Here is a 15,172-nt window from a genome sequence, read left to right as displayed (position 1 = left end):
TTCTTGATTATACTATATTTCCATTAAAAAATATTTCCTTTAAATTCTTATTTTAGATTCTGCAATAGAATCATTTTTCCCCGTCATATAGGTCCTATGGATGATTGTTTACATTTATTCAGAAGCTTTTTATGTTTCTTTTGTCGTTTTATATTTGTTTATTTTATTTTGGTAAAACCATTCCAATTTCATCAATATAATAGAATGCCCCACATCATTAAAAGAGATGTTGAGCAGCATGTCCAAAAGTTTTGAAAATCACCAGTTCATTAGGGGTTTAAGTTATTACAAGGAGGCAGTTCTCAATTTTCAAGTAATTTCAGGTTATGTTGGTTTAAGCAAAGTTAATCAGTTTTCTTTATTCCAGGCTTTCTGTGTACTTTGTTAACACACAAAAAGAAGTGCTGTAGGTGGGTTTCCTACCTACATATTCCTTGTAATATGTAAGCACTAATCTAGAGAACATCAACCAATTACTGTAATTATCAAAATAAAAATTATTCTGATAAAATGTAACATATTTATTTTAAACTTTAATTATTGAGGGTTTTTTTGCCAGGTTTTCCCAACTTACGAATTATTTGCAACTGTCTACTTTCTTTTATCCTACATACAGTTGATTTATTGGTGCTTTTCATTTTTCTTTTTTAGTGCTTATTGTGACTGTGATGCTGAATTTCCCTCTCTAATACAGTTTTCAACTCCAATTTTAAATCTGCAGATGGCTGTAACAAGCTCCTAGTTGGGGATGTTCATGTTTTTTTCATGTGCATTTTGGGGTAAGGCAGAAGGTGAAACAATGAAAGAGAATCTTTCTCCATTTGCATCTAAGCAAACTAAATTTCATCCTTTCACTCATATTGGAACATGGAAAACTACAGCAGGTATTACTATGAAAGAGGGAAAGACCCACATTTGTTGGCAAGGAAATCACAAACTAAGGCATTTTAAAGGAATTGAAATGGTTTTTGCAATATTGGCTGAGGCCCAGTGTTATAGCAGAAGCTGGGGTTTCCTGAAATGGAATGGAAGACACAATAAAAACAAAAAATGTACCACAGAAATGTTCATCTTAACCCACCAGTTCATCAACAGTGGTATTTAAGATGATGATTTTTCACTCAGAAGAAATGTCAAGCACAAAGGCCAATATCTTTTTGGTTGTCTTAACTATGGAATCCATAATAGGTATTTGGGGAAAAGGATTACTGGAATAACAAACTGTATGAATTGGGTAAAAAACAGGAAATTCAACTTCATTAACCCCATTCTCACCAGCTTATCCATATCCAGAATATATTTCTTGAGCATCATACTAATTGGCTCATTTTTACTGGCACTCTCTTTGGACTCAAGTAACATTAGTCAAATTGGGAGAATTAATAAATTGCTTTGGATAGTGACCAACCACTTAAATATCTGGTTTGATATATGCCTCAGCCCATTATATTTCCTGAAGAAAGCTATTTTTTTCCATCCTCTTTTTCTCTGGCTGAAGGGGAGAATAACAAGGTGGTTATTATTTTTCCTGGGATCCTTACTCTTTTTCCTTATTAGCAGTCTAGGAATAGATAGCATGATTCCTGGTGTTTTAAATCTAGAAAGGAGCAAGGCTCAAAACATTCTTTCTTTGTTTTCATCAATGTTGAGATCAACATTCCCAAGTTATTTCCATAGCATCATTTCTTCTCTTACTTTCTCTTTGGAGAAATATCAAAAGAATAAATTTCATTACCACAGTGCCCTAAGATCCCAGCACCGAAACTCATGTAAAAACCATTAGAATGGTTTTTTGTTTTGTTTTGGAATGGTTTTTTTTACTTATACTGTGTCAATTCTTATAATAGTTTATAGCCATTTATTGTCCCCTAACAAGCTATTGACATTTTACAAAGTAATAACATCAGCCTATCCTTTAGGATATTAATTTATCCTAATTTTGGAAAAAACAGCAAGCTGCTCGTAGGATTTTGGGACAGCAGAAGTGCTTTCTAAAAGTAAGGAAAACTTAAACTCCATAAAAAGTCAATAAAGATAAGTCTGTTAATATTTGGGGGAATTTTTAACACTCTTCCCATTCTCTTTCACTGGACTTTCTTGGATTTTAAAAACATATCCTTGGAATAGGATATTGTCTACATGTTTAAAAATAAATATATATGTACTTATAATTTTATAATTTTTAATGTACTTATAATTTCAAAAATTTATAGTAAAACCAGGTACTCTTTTATGTGCTAAATGACATCTGAGAATATAGATAGACTGTATTGTTCTTCAAGAATAGTCTATCAACTCTAGTTATCACTTACTGTTTTTAGAAACTTCTCTCCTAAGTGGGGAAACTTAAAAGTTGGTTAATCCTGCAAAAGAAACCTGACTGAGGATCAAAGGAGAGAATTTCCCAGGTGGGGAGTTTCTCTTTTCTTCTTGTGGAATTCAAAGTTAATTAACTACTTTTATTGATTGATCGATTGCCTCTAGAGGCAACCTATCCTGGTAGGATTTGATGCCTATACTGTTGTTTTCCTCTGCTCTACTCTGTATTTATTTCTTATGCACACCCGCTATAGAGTTACTGAAGTTTTTTGTTAATTTTAGTATTCTCAGTTATGAAGAAGTGTTCTCTAGTCTTGAGCTAGAGTATGTTAAAAGGGGGAGCAGCACTTTCCTTGACGTTGTATTGATGGATATAATAATATTACTCAGAGAAATAAAAATGCAAGATGTAACTTAAGGATTCAGATGAAGGCACTTTGTGCGCCAACATTTTATCAGGAAATATTTTAAAGGTAGTGTTTAAAGGTACTTTCTTCCATAACTTTAACCCATTTTTCTCAGAAAACTTTTTTTGCAACTGTTTATGTCTAGTGATTTACCCTAGGTTTATGGAAAAGCAAGATAATATAGTGTACATATTTACTTGGTTAAACTTTTAACACATACTTTGTCAGTGTACATATCCCTCTTGCACACAATATTGAATATTTATACGGGAAACATTGATATGTTATACTGATCAGAAAAATCAGATTCTTTTTACCGAATTAAATCAAATAAACTTATAGCTTGATTGACTATAGACACTCATGACACTTAAGCTGGTTTTTTAGGTCCTTTGTAAACCAGAGTTGAAAAGTTGTAATTTAGTCTGATGTCAGGCTTAGCTTTTGCAGGAGACAGTGGATAAAGTCCCAGAGTATATAGAAAGAAAGATTGTGTTGTTGCAGCAGTTTGATATAGTTATGAATTCCAAAATCAGATATTGGATTATGTTTGTGATCTAGTCTGTACCTGGGTGTGACTGAGTTATGATTAGGCCATGTCATTAGCGCATTGAGTCCCCGCCCCTTGTTGGGTGGGGGCTCATAGATAAAAGGCATGGCAAAGGATGGAGTTGAGGGTTTCTGATGTTGGAGTTTTGATGTTGGAGTTTGATGCTGAAGTTTTAAGCTGGAGCCCCAGAAAGGAAGGACACAGAGGAAAGAAAAGCAAGCCCCAGGAAGAGAGGACCTGAGCCAGGAGAAGAACACAGAGGAACAGAGACAGCTCCTTAGACATGGAAAAAACCCCAGAAAGAGAGACAGATCTGTTCACCTGATAATCTACAGCTGACCTTGTGGAGAGAGGCAAAGTCTGGACAGCCTCATAGTCTACAACTGACCTTCTAGAGAAATGAGAGGAGCTGAGCCCAGAGGAATCCAGGAAGCCTGAACCCTCGTGGATGTTGGCAGTCATCTTACTCCAACATGTGAAAATAGACTTTGGTGAGGGAAGTAATTTATGCATATGGCTTGGTATCTGTAAGCTCCTACCCCAAATAAATACTCTTTATAAAAACCAACCAGTTTCTGGTATTTTGCATCAGGACCCTTTTGGCTGACTAATACAGTTGTGATATGCAGTTTTATACTCAGAAAGCTAATCTTACATCTGAAAACAACAAAATTATTATTTTTAAGTATGATAGAGCATAGAAGAAAATAGCCTACTTGTACCTGAAAAGAAAATAATGCTAAACTAATCTAAAAAAAACCAAAAACTTAAAATTAAAAGGAATATATCTTTAAATGAGAGAAGCAGCACAATTTTATAAACTCAAAAAAAGAAAAAAGAGAGTCAAAACCATTGCCAACAGCAAACATATCAAATAATTTAAACTTGGTTGTAAAAGTGGGATCTTAGAGTTCTTAGTTGAAGAAAAAAACCAACCCTGACTACTTTAAACAGGAATATACACACACACACACACACACACACACACACAAAGATTGGGTAATCTATAGGCAGGCCAAGGAAGGAGATTGCACAATTCTCAACAATGCCACAAATCACTGTGCAGATTTGACAGAGTGAAGTTTACACCGATGCCCCCACATCAGGGAGGAAGAGTGGTCTATGCCTCAGACATCACAGACCAGGAATACTGATTTCATCGCTATGGCTGGCGGGGCCTTGCCAGGCTAGATTCTGTAAGATCCCTGTTTCTTTGCCCACCTACTTCTATTTGATTGAGCTCAGCCCTGTTTCCACATATATTTTCAAAGGAGGCTATGAAAGTGAATATGTCAATGATGTTTTCTACAATGTGTGTGATAGTCAGCCTGGAGATTGACTCCAGTGATTCCTGCCTCCTACTGTTTGTGCCCTGGTATAATCTATACTCTTGAGAGTGGGCTGGACCTAGTTATTCCTTTTTAACAAACAGAATACAGCAAGCATGATGGGATGTCACTTTTCATATTAGGTTAAAAGGTAATTGTGGCTTCCATCTTGATTGCCCTCTCTCATTCACTCATTTGCTCTGAGGGAAACCAGTTAACATACTGTGAGCTGCCTGATGGAGAGACCACATGGCAGGGAACTGATGCCTCTGACCAACAGTAAGTGAGGACCTGAGACCTGCAAACAGTCAAGTGAATGAGCTTGGAAGCAGATCCTCCCTAAATTGAGCCTTGACATAACTGCAATCCCAGGTGACAGTTTGACTGTGGCCTCTGAGAAACCTTGAACCAGAGGTATCCAGCTAATCTGTGACCAGATTACTGATACACAGGAATTTTGTGATACATTAGAGGGGAGGCAATTAGGAAAGGAAGATCATGAGCAGACTGCAATCCTGCAACCTTGAGCTGGAACCCACAAGGACAAACTGAAACCTGCGTCCATTCTGTTAACAGATTTTGTTTAGGTTCTTGATTATGCTGCAGAAATGAATTTTAAGAGCACATCGGATGAGTTAGGCCAGCAATTTATTCAGGCAGGGAGGGATGAGAAATGGGAGAAAACAACAGACCACGGGTCCCAGGTGAGGAGGAAGGGGCTGAAAGTGATAAAGAGGGCTGATTTACAGACTACAATTCCCCATTATAGGTTATAAATGCCCAGGCTTACTTGCATGTCCATCACAGCAGAGGAAAAACAGTGAGAGCAGGGTGCAGAGGGCAGGAAGAGGGGTGTACAGGCGAGAGAGCGCAAATTCAGGCCTTGCACCTGGTTTCTGAACCATTAATTATTTTACCCCTTTGCTGATGGCAGGGGAGGGGTCCCAGCTCTTTGCTGTTTTGACTGATTACCCTGCCCATCAATCCTCCATGAGGGCCCAAAGATAAAGTCCTTGGGGAATTTCCGGGGCTTCTCCTGGCTTCCAGAGAAAATCTTTTGGTGGCAGAATCCTGTGGGCGGGGGTCTTCCAGCAGCCATCTTGGGGGTGATTGATGTCCCCGTGGACTTTCCGTCAGGCTCCAGATCCATCTATTGATTTCCTATCTTACTAGCCTGCTTCAATTCCTGTTGCTGCTGACCTTATGATGGAGGTATCCTAGAGAAGCTGGGGCCTTTGTCATAGAAATGAACACATGCTAGGGAAACTGAAGGAAAATTCATAGGGAAGGGAAAGCAATTATAGGCACAGCTGTTGCTGCATCCCAACGAGGTGAGTCAGCAGATCAGCAACAGTGAAGTGGGTGCTGAGGCCCCAAAACTAGAAATATTTTACAACTTTTTCTTTCTGCTACTTGGAGAATGTCACCCTCTTTAAAGGGCCTCTAACTGATTAAGTCAGTTCTACCTATGATTATCTCCTTTTGGTTAACTAAAAATCAGCTTATTTAGACCTTAATTACACCTGCAAAATCTCTTTACAACAGGACCCATCCTAGAATAACAAGGAAAAGTTGCATGTATGCTACAAAATGGCTGCTGCCTCTCTATGTCCTTCAACTCTCTTGAGAGACTCTCCCTTGAAGGCCGTCCTAACTGGAAACATACTACAAAAGGAATTCTAGGAGTGCAATTCAGCCTAGCCAAGTTAACACATCAAAAAGCCACCTCAGTGGCTTACATAATTTCAAGGGAGGCTGGGAAGCTATATCAATTTTGTTTTGTGAGATAGACCTAAGATAGTGTGACGTCAGGAATGGGGTTACGTTCCTGGGTGACAGAAAACAATGACAATTGTCTGGTAGAGTCTGCTTCTTCAGCTCCTCAACATTCATCCTTTATTCTATATTTAAATTTTACCAAAAAATATCTGCTCCCCACTACCAAAGGCAATTATCCTTCATGGTGTTAGGTATCTACTGTACATTAAAAAATCACCTCAAAACTCAATGGTTTAAAACATCAATAATCATCTACTACCTATTACGGCTCCTATGAGTCAGGAATTCAGGAGTGATTCAGCTGGGTGGTCCTGGCTCTGGGTCTCATGAGGTTGCAGTCAACAGTGTCTGTCTTCATTTCTAATTGCCGGAAGAGCTCGGGCTCCTCAGGCATCTCTCTCTTTCTCTATTTCTGTTTGGTTTTTCCATATGGTATATCCACCATGGCGAATCAGGGCTCCAAAGGCAGACATAGTTTCCCAGAAGGAGGCAATCTTTTCAACCTAGCCTTTGGAGTTTCTTGATGTCACTTCCATGACTCACTACTCAATAAAATGAGTCATTAAGGTCCACATTGAAGGGTAGGGGAATTAGATCCTACCTATTTATGTATTAAAGAATTTAGGACATGTTTTAAAACCACCAAACTTGTAGAACCAAAATTGTGCTCCTCTTTCCAATTTCATCCTGATCCAAAACCATGATCCCTTGAGAACGCTAAATTTCCCCATTTCTGTCATGATTAATTCTCAATAATTTGTAATCTATAGATTAAGCTGTAATATTAATAGCCATGAATATATCCTGTTGAAAATAGTGGGTGTAAGAAAGAGGAAAAAAGAAAAAGAAGAAAGGAAGGGAAGAAGGAAGGAAGAAAGGAAGGAAGGAAAGGAGGGAGGGAGAAAGGGAGAGAAGGAGAGAGGGGAGAAGGAAGAGATATATATTTGATAATATTAATGGATTGAGTGGGAAAATAAGGGGATTTTTAACTCAGATGACCTCCCTGAGACTAACTTTTCATTTTGGAAGTTACATGATAATATAGCTATTAGCAATCAGCTTTTTAGAAGTGTTGATTTCCTGGGAAGCAACTTGGATACTTTTGTTAGGAAAAGCTTGGATAACCTATAGATAAATACCTTTAACTCTTCCTACACAAAAGTGACTTGAAAAAAAATCCTTAGTGGTGATAATCCTAGTATGACAAAGCTCCATCTACCAAGTTAGACATTCAGTGCCTATTCTTTGTATTAGGATTTTAAATTTTACCAACCAACAACTAAAATTGATAAACAAATTATGGAGAGGTTAAACAAGGAAAAGGTTGCAAAAGAATGAAAGAGAATATGGCTTTATTTGCATGCTAGCAAATGAGCATGTAGCTGTCACTTCAACATCATCTATGAAATATTTCAGCCTATGGCAAGGACAGAAGCATATGAATAGGAGTTAACTTGAGCTGTTTTGGAAATAAAAGTGTTCTCATAATGAAAGCGTCCATTACCCTCGTGCCCTCTTGCTTGTCATTGGCCAAAGAATTTGAGAGAAAACAAGAACTTTACTGCACATTCAGAAATCAGGAGCTTGTGGAAATATAAAACAGCATATTAAGGACTAACAAGCAGTGGTATCAGGCTTGGCTGTTTTTTTCCAGATATGATCGGTTTACAAGAGAGCATCTTTTCTATCATGGTAATGGCAGAATTTGTTCTTGGAAATTTTGCCAATGGTTTCATAGCACTGGTGAACTGCATTGACTGGGTCAAGAGACAAAAGATCTCCTCAGCTGATAGAATTCTCACCGCTCTGGCAATCTCCAGAATGGGTTTGCTGTGGGCAATATTAATATATTGGTATGCAACGGTGCTTAATCCAGACTTACATAGGTTAGAAGTAAGGGTTATTCATGTTGTTTGGGCAATAGCCAACCATTTTAGCCTGTGGTTTGCTGCTAGCCTCAGTATTTTTTACTTGCTCAAGATAGCCAATTTCTCTAACCTTATTTTTCTTCACCTGAAATGGAGAGTTGAAAGTGTAGTTCTGTTGATGCTGTTCAGTACTCTGGTCTTTTTGCCTTTCCCTATTGCATTGGCAAACATAGATTATAACATGAGAATGAATGAATATGAAAGAAACATGACCTGGAAGACCAAATTGAAGGACATTACAAGGCTTTCAACTGTACCAGTATTCATTCTAGCAGTCTTCATACCCTTTGCTACATCCCTCATATCTTTTCTGCTATTCGTCTTATCCCTATGGAAACATCTCAAGAAGATGCAGCTCAATGGCAAAGGATCCCAAGATCCCAGCACCAAGATCCACATCAAAGCCCTGCAAAATGTATTCTCCTTTATCTTGCTATTTGCCATTTACTTTGTTTCTCTGGTCATATCTAGTATGGTGCAGAAAGAACTGGTCCTCATGCTTTGCCAGGCTATTGGAACACTGTATCCTTCAAGCCACTCATTTATCCTGATTTTGGGAAACATGAAGCTAAGACAGGCCTTTCTATCGCTTCCCCGGCTGCTGAGGTGCTGGCTGAAAGAAAAGGAAACCTTAACTCCGAAGATCAGTACGAGAGGAATCTAACAGAAAACAAATGGATGGAGGCTTGTAAGATATTTTACACTTCTTCCTTTTTTTCCGTAGTGTATGTCACCAAGTAATTTTCAAAAGTATACCTACAAATATCTTTTATCTAAGCTTATCACATAAAAGCATGTACCTATATCTCTCTATATATACCTAAACACATACGTATGTATATGTATATATATACACACTCCCATATATATGAAAAATATGTGAAAGAAAGGAAGTAACATACCCTATTAATTTTTTCAGGTAAACAACAAAATGTATTAAATTCCTCAGCACCATGAGGCCATCTGTATCTCATATATGTATTCTGTTATCATATTCCAATTAGAGAATTTATGATTTATATTTATGCATTATGCATTACCAGTAATTGACAACTTATTTCAGAATATCATTGCTATTTTTGATTGTAATCTGTGTCACATGTGTGTACCAGAGTGTATTTACATTTCATTGTTTGAACCTCCAACTTTTTGGATCTAAATCACAAATTCAGGATATTTGTTTGAGGGTATATTTGATTTCATTATGAATTATTATTTCTTGGTTAATAGCAATCAGAACTGTTATTAGGAATAGATGTGCACAATAAAAATCAAGAATGAGAAAGATATTTAGGGTAAATTTTATATATGCATGACAATAAACAGTATTGTAGAAGATTAGATTTAATGCAAGTAAGGGGAAAGCTTAGAAAAATATCAAATCCTACAGTAGGAATGGGGAAGAAAAACACAGTTATGACCTTGATCAATGCTATTATAAGTTTCCATATATAGTTAGAAAAGTTTTCTCTTCTGCTTTTTGAATTAAGAAGACTTTTTTGAAGCTGATTTCTGAAACCTGAATTGGTCCCTGAATTGCTAATCATTTCCTCCATTTTAAAATTCCCTTTAAACTTTAGTAAGAAGATTGAAATCTTCCCTATCTGAAAAAAGAAAAGCTCAATTAAAAATAGAAAAGAAATTATGGTACATAAATTAAATGAACCATTCTTTCTTCATACAGTACAATGGAGTCAATGAAGGCATATAATAATTATAGGGACGTTCTTAAAGATCTGTTTCATTACAGTATTTGGAAAATGATGAAATGAGAGAAAGTATTTGGACATATTCATTGATAGCAAGATCTATTATAAGAAAGAAATATATAACCATGTACTACCATATAAATTATACTTGACTATATTAATTCTTGGTGTTATAAAAGTTCAAAAAAACACCTAAACCTTAAGAGAAATCATCTCTACACCTTATTCATTTGTTTGTTTCTCATCTATCTTCCTTCCAACAATGTAAACTTCATAAAAGCAGGGATTGTGTCTGGTCTGTCTTGTTTACTGATGACTTCCCAAGATCTAAAAAGAAAAATCAACATGTGGAATAGTTGGTCAGAAATTATTTTTCAGTTTTTTGTTTTTTCCTTTTTTTCAGAAATAATTTTTCAATGCATAATTAAATGGATGACTTAATGGATGTACTATATTAGAGCTGAGAAACCAATGAAAATGAAACCCATCACAAAAACTGCAGTTTTCATGGATTTCCCTGTCCTGACTTCAAACTGAGGTGATAGACTTATCCAAATAGAAGTATTTCTCAGAGAAAAAGTGTAGCTATTCCATAATTCTGGAGAAATATCACTAGAATATGACACAGCTATATCAAGTTTGTAATGTGGCGCCAAGGTAGAACATCACAATTAAAAGGTACCTCTTGGGATAGTTCTTTAAAAACACATAAAAGATTTTGGTGTATTTGTGTGTTTTGTTTCTGTTGTGAATGGTATCTTTTTATTATGCTATTTACACCTAAAAATTGCATTTGATTTTTTAAAAATTCAGTTACTAACCACCTGACTTATTTTTTGATATAATGTTTTTCCCTGCATCCTTTAAAAATAAGAACTTTTAAATCACCATATTATAAACTCATAGAGAAGTGAACAAGTAATAGTTGTACAACTTAATGAATAGCTTAGCCTGGGACCTCTAAAATCCGAATCAAAGCATGGATTAAAGTACTGACATTCATTTCAGAAGGCAGTGGGCTTAAGGAAATAAGGCTAGAGAAGACTTGGGGCAATTTTGTATGATGTATTACTCTGCTGGCTCTCTTTTCACAGTGAGTGGCGAGATGTAGCCTATTGGGGACCATGTGTGCATTTGGCACACAGGCCTTTCCCAGAAGTATTACTAGGAGGAGCAGCCTCTAGCTGTTAGTCCACAGAAGAAGGAAAGAAAGAGGGAATTATCTCCCCTGTTCTCTCCTGCCTTCTAGCCTTCTATTTCCTATTGGTCGAAGTTTACCTGAATCAGAACTAAGATCTCTGAAGTTCTGTCCTACCTCCTCCAACTTGTCTGAGACCATTTAGAAAGTCAGATCTCATACTCCAGCATGTTCGACACAAGTTTAAAATGGAAGGATAATCTGGGTCAGGCAATTGCTGATGAAGAGAAATGAGGAGATAGTCAAGGGAATCCAAGGAAGCATACAAATTTGTGTCTAATACATCCCCTCCCCACCTCCTTGTGCCACTCAGATGTTCACACCATCCAACTGAGGTGGGCTTTCTAAACCCATGACCTGTGAGCTGCATGGGGCCTCATGCTGAGAAGGGCCCATGCTTAGGGTAGTGCTCTGCTTGTGCCCTTTTGTTTTTCAAACAAAAAAATCCTCTGCTGCGGAGAGGTTAACCTTGCACTAATTCACTAGGAGTTTGCTCTGCCACTTTCCTCTGGGGCTTGCCAGAGACATACACAGTGTCCTTGCCCACTACAGCTATCGCAAGCAGTTTTGGATCTGCTGAACCATATGGTCCAATAGAAAGAGCAGCTGTTACCGAGCTCTCTCTTCTTCTGCTCCCACTTGAAAGTAGTAACCTCTAGGGTCAGCTGATAAATGGGCCAGAGAAATATCCTCAAATGTGTATGTGCTGGCTTCCAAATCCAAAGAGACCCAATAGACCCAATACTTGTGTAAGAGATGAAGATAGAACAACTTGCTATTTATTTTAGAAAGGCCAGACCACTAGACCCCTAAAAATGTCACTGATGTTATAGGTACCTGAAGCATCCCAGAGTTTGTCTCCCATCCTCTGGTATTAAACTCTTATTCAATCTCATAGTATTTACTACAGTATTTAAGGAACTTGCCACTTCCTGCTCATAAGGACCAATTAATAACTGTACAATATCATTTATATTCTGAATTAGAGTGGTGTTTTCCAAAATGTCAAGAAAATTGAGACCAAGAAAAGTACCTTGACATAAAGCAGCAAAGTTCTTATCACATAAAGGTGAAGTGTTTTGATTTTCTCTCCTATTGGGTTGTTGAGGATAAAATCGTGTCCCTCACAAAAGATATATTCATGTCTTAATCCATCTTCCTGTAGGGGTGAACCCATTTGTAAGTAGGACCTTTGAAGAGGCTATTATTAATTAAGGTGTGGACTCATTTGTGAATAGGATCTTTGAAGATCCTATTTTGGATGAGGCCAAATTGAATCAGGGTGGGCCTCAATCTATATATCTGGAGGTCTTATAAGGCAAAGGAAATTTGGACACAGTCAGAGAAAACCACAAGACCAAGAAGAGTAATTGCCATGTGATGAGGGCAGAGATGCAAGCCAGCGAACTCCAAGGATTGTGGCAATTCAGCCTCAGAAAGCACTAGGGGAGAAAGCTGGCTTGTTGAGAAAATTCTTCGGACTTCCAGTCTCCAAAACTATGACACATTAAATTCCTTTTGTTCAAGTCAACCAATTGTGTGGTCTTTGTAATAGCAGATCTGCCAAACCAAGAGATAGGTATCAATTAAGAAGCAGTCACCAAATCAATAGCCACATAGTGTGCCAGAGGCTGTATTTTTCTGCTCAGTAAAGATACCAAATCCTGGAGAGCATCAGCTAACATGACTGAAGTTTATGATAATCTGCATTCATCCTATAATTCATATGGCTTTGGCGGAGGCCCTATAGGTTAATTCAATAGGGATATGAAACGCCCCCCTCCATAACTTTCAGGTGCTATCACCACTATTTGTGGTAGCAGTAATCCATTTCTTACCTCTGAGAATGCCATTATTATTTTTTATTCACTGTCTTGCCAGGAGGGGGGGTGTTTCAGAGGCTTCCTCTTGGCCCACCTTACAATAATGTTTCTTACTTCACAGGTCAGGAAGCAATGTGAGTGTTCTGCTAGCTTCCAAATCTCTTCTTTTCAATTATACGCTCAGCAAGAGGGGAAATAACTACAAATCCATTTGCTCCACCCTGGGATGGACATGAGTTCTAACAGTCAACATCTCCCATTTGAAAACAAATCCACTCCATCCAATGGACTGCAGTGGCATTTTGGGTGCCTATGTATTAGTGTTAGTTCAGACCCCATATCTAAAATTCTCAGAGAATCTGTATACACAACCTTTTCTCTGGGCACTATCTGGTAAATGGCAACAAGTATTTGGGAAAGCACCACATGAATTTATCTTGCATATTCTTGTAGTGGATTTGCAGGGTCTTTTATCAAGGACCCTTTAATAATTGAACTCTGGTTGTCTCGATTGGCTCAGTCCTAGGAACTGGGTGAAAAGCTTTGGTTTTCCACTTCAATGGCCCTCAGGAATCAGCTTTCCAACTCTTGACTTTTCCCCCAGTTACATAAATTGAATAGTATTTGATACAGTTATCCATCTGTCTCACATCTAGTGCCACTGTGATCTTTAGTCACAGCCATAGATCCTTACAGTTCAAGGCAACTCACTCCAGAGGCCTAGTTAGGTTCCCTTATCTTTGAAGATCAGAATGGCCTCTACCATTCTGGGATCCCACCCAAGTTTTAAAAAGAATATTACTAGATTCTCACAAAAGCCCTGCAATTATTTCTTCCCAGGTAATACTGGAAGTAATCATGATCCTGACCTCTTAAGACAGCTTAGTTTTGCTCGTTTGTCTGGTTTCTATTACTCATATTTGTGTCTGTGAGATTCTTCCACCCTGATGCATGTAGAAGTAGTTAATTTTTTTCATTGCTATACAGAATTTCATTCTATGAAAATACCATAATTATTTTGGTATCATTTCTATTTTTTTGGCTTTTGCAAAAGATGTTGCTATAAAGATTACATATGTATATTTGATGTACTTATGTGCACATTTCTGTTGGCTACATAGTTAAAAGCAGAATTGCAGGGCCGTAGGTGGAGGTGATATCATTTATTATGGAAACTGGGAGACTAGTAATAAAAGTAAGCTGAGGAAGCTTATAAGTAGGCCAGGGGAACTGACAACAATAAAAACTGCCCAGGCAAACTTCAATTCTTCAAGGCACAGGTATGGAAATGTTCTGTATGCAAATCTGTTTTTGGACCCTCTATCCTGTTCAATTGGTCTATTTGCTCCAACACTATACTCTCTTAGGTATTACAACTTTGTGAGATGTCTTTACATCTGAATATACTTCCTCCAAATATTTTCTTTGACTTCTAGATTGTTCTGGCTATTCTGTCTCTTCATTTCCTCATGAATTTTAGAAAAAATTTATGAAATCCCACAAAGATGTTCAAGAATTTTGATTGAATAACATTGAACCTATAGATGTACTTCTGAGAAGTGTCAATTTAAAAATATTGGGTCTTTTTTTTTTTCATTCCTCTGCTTATTTTGGTCTTTTACTATTCTGAAAGACCCTCAATTTACCAGGCGAAAAGGAATATATTATCGAGAGGGTTGCCAGCAGTTCAGGAGTTCAGTGCTGGCTACTCTCTTGTCCTGGTTTGTCTTCGGTTCTTAGGCTAACCCATTTCAGTGCCTGTGAACAAAGTGTAGGTGGGAACTTTTGATTAGAGTCCGTTAAGGGACCTTTAATTAGATCATTTTTGACTAGACTACATCAGTGAGGCGTGGCCTGGATTGGGTCTCTGCCCTTTTACTGAAGCCTTATATAACTGAACACAGAGAGAGAGACTCAGAGAAAGAGTCACCACTTTGACCCTTGCATGTGAGAAAGAAAACTCCAGTTTCTCTATAGCTGCAGAAAGACAGAGAAGCCCCAAGAGGCTTAAGGAGATGAGGCCCAGGAAGAGATGCCTTGATAGCCTACAGCTAAAGTCTGGGAGAGCCTGGAGGGGATGGCAGGGACCTCGGCAGAGATTGGCCACCATCTTGTCTTGCCACGTGGCAGG

The 15,172-nt window shown here is 37.7% G+C and overlaps 1 protein-coding gene across 1 annotated transcript; it reads left to right on the top strand.

Annotated features, from left to right (window-relative positions):
- The first annotated feature begins 8,039 nt into the window (after positions 1–8,039).
- Positions 8,040–8,975, top strand: LOC101419718 (taste receptor type 2 member 30-like). The gene has a single exon (XM_004468280.3). It carries the CDS (start codon positions 8,040–8,042, stop codon positions 8,973–8,975), a length of 936 nt encoding a protein of 311 aa, XP_004468337.3.
- Positions 8,976–15,172: the final 6,197 nt, after the last annotated feature.

Source organism: Dasypus novemcinctus, chromosome 20 (assembly GCF_030445035.2).
Source record: "Dasypus novemcinctus isolate mDasNov1 chromosome 20, mDasNov1.1.hap2, whole genome shotgun sequence".
NCBI lineage: Eukaryota > Metazoa > Chordata > Mammalia > Cingulata > Dasypodidae > Dasypus > Dasypus novemcinctus.
This window is presented reverse-complemented; position numbering and strand designations above follow the sequence as displayed.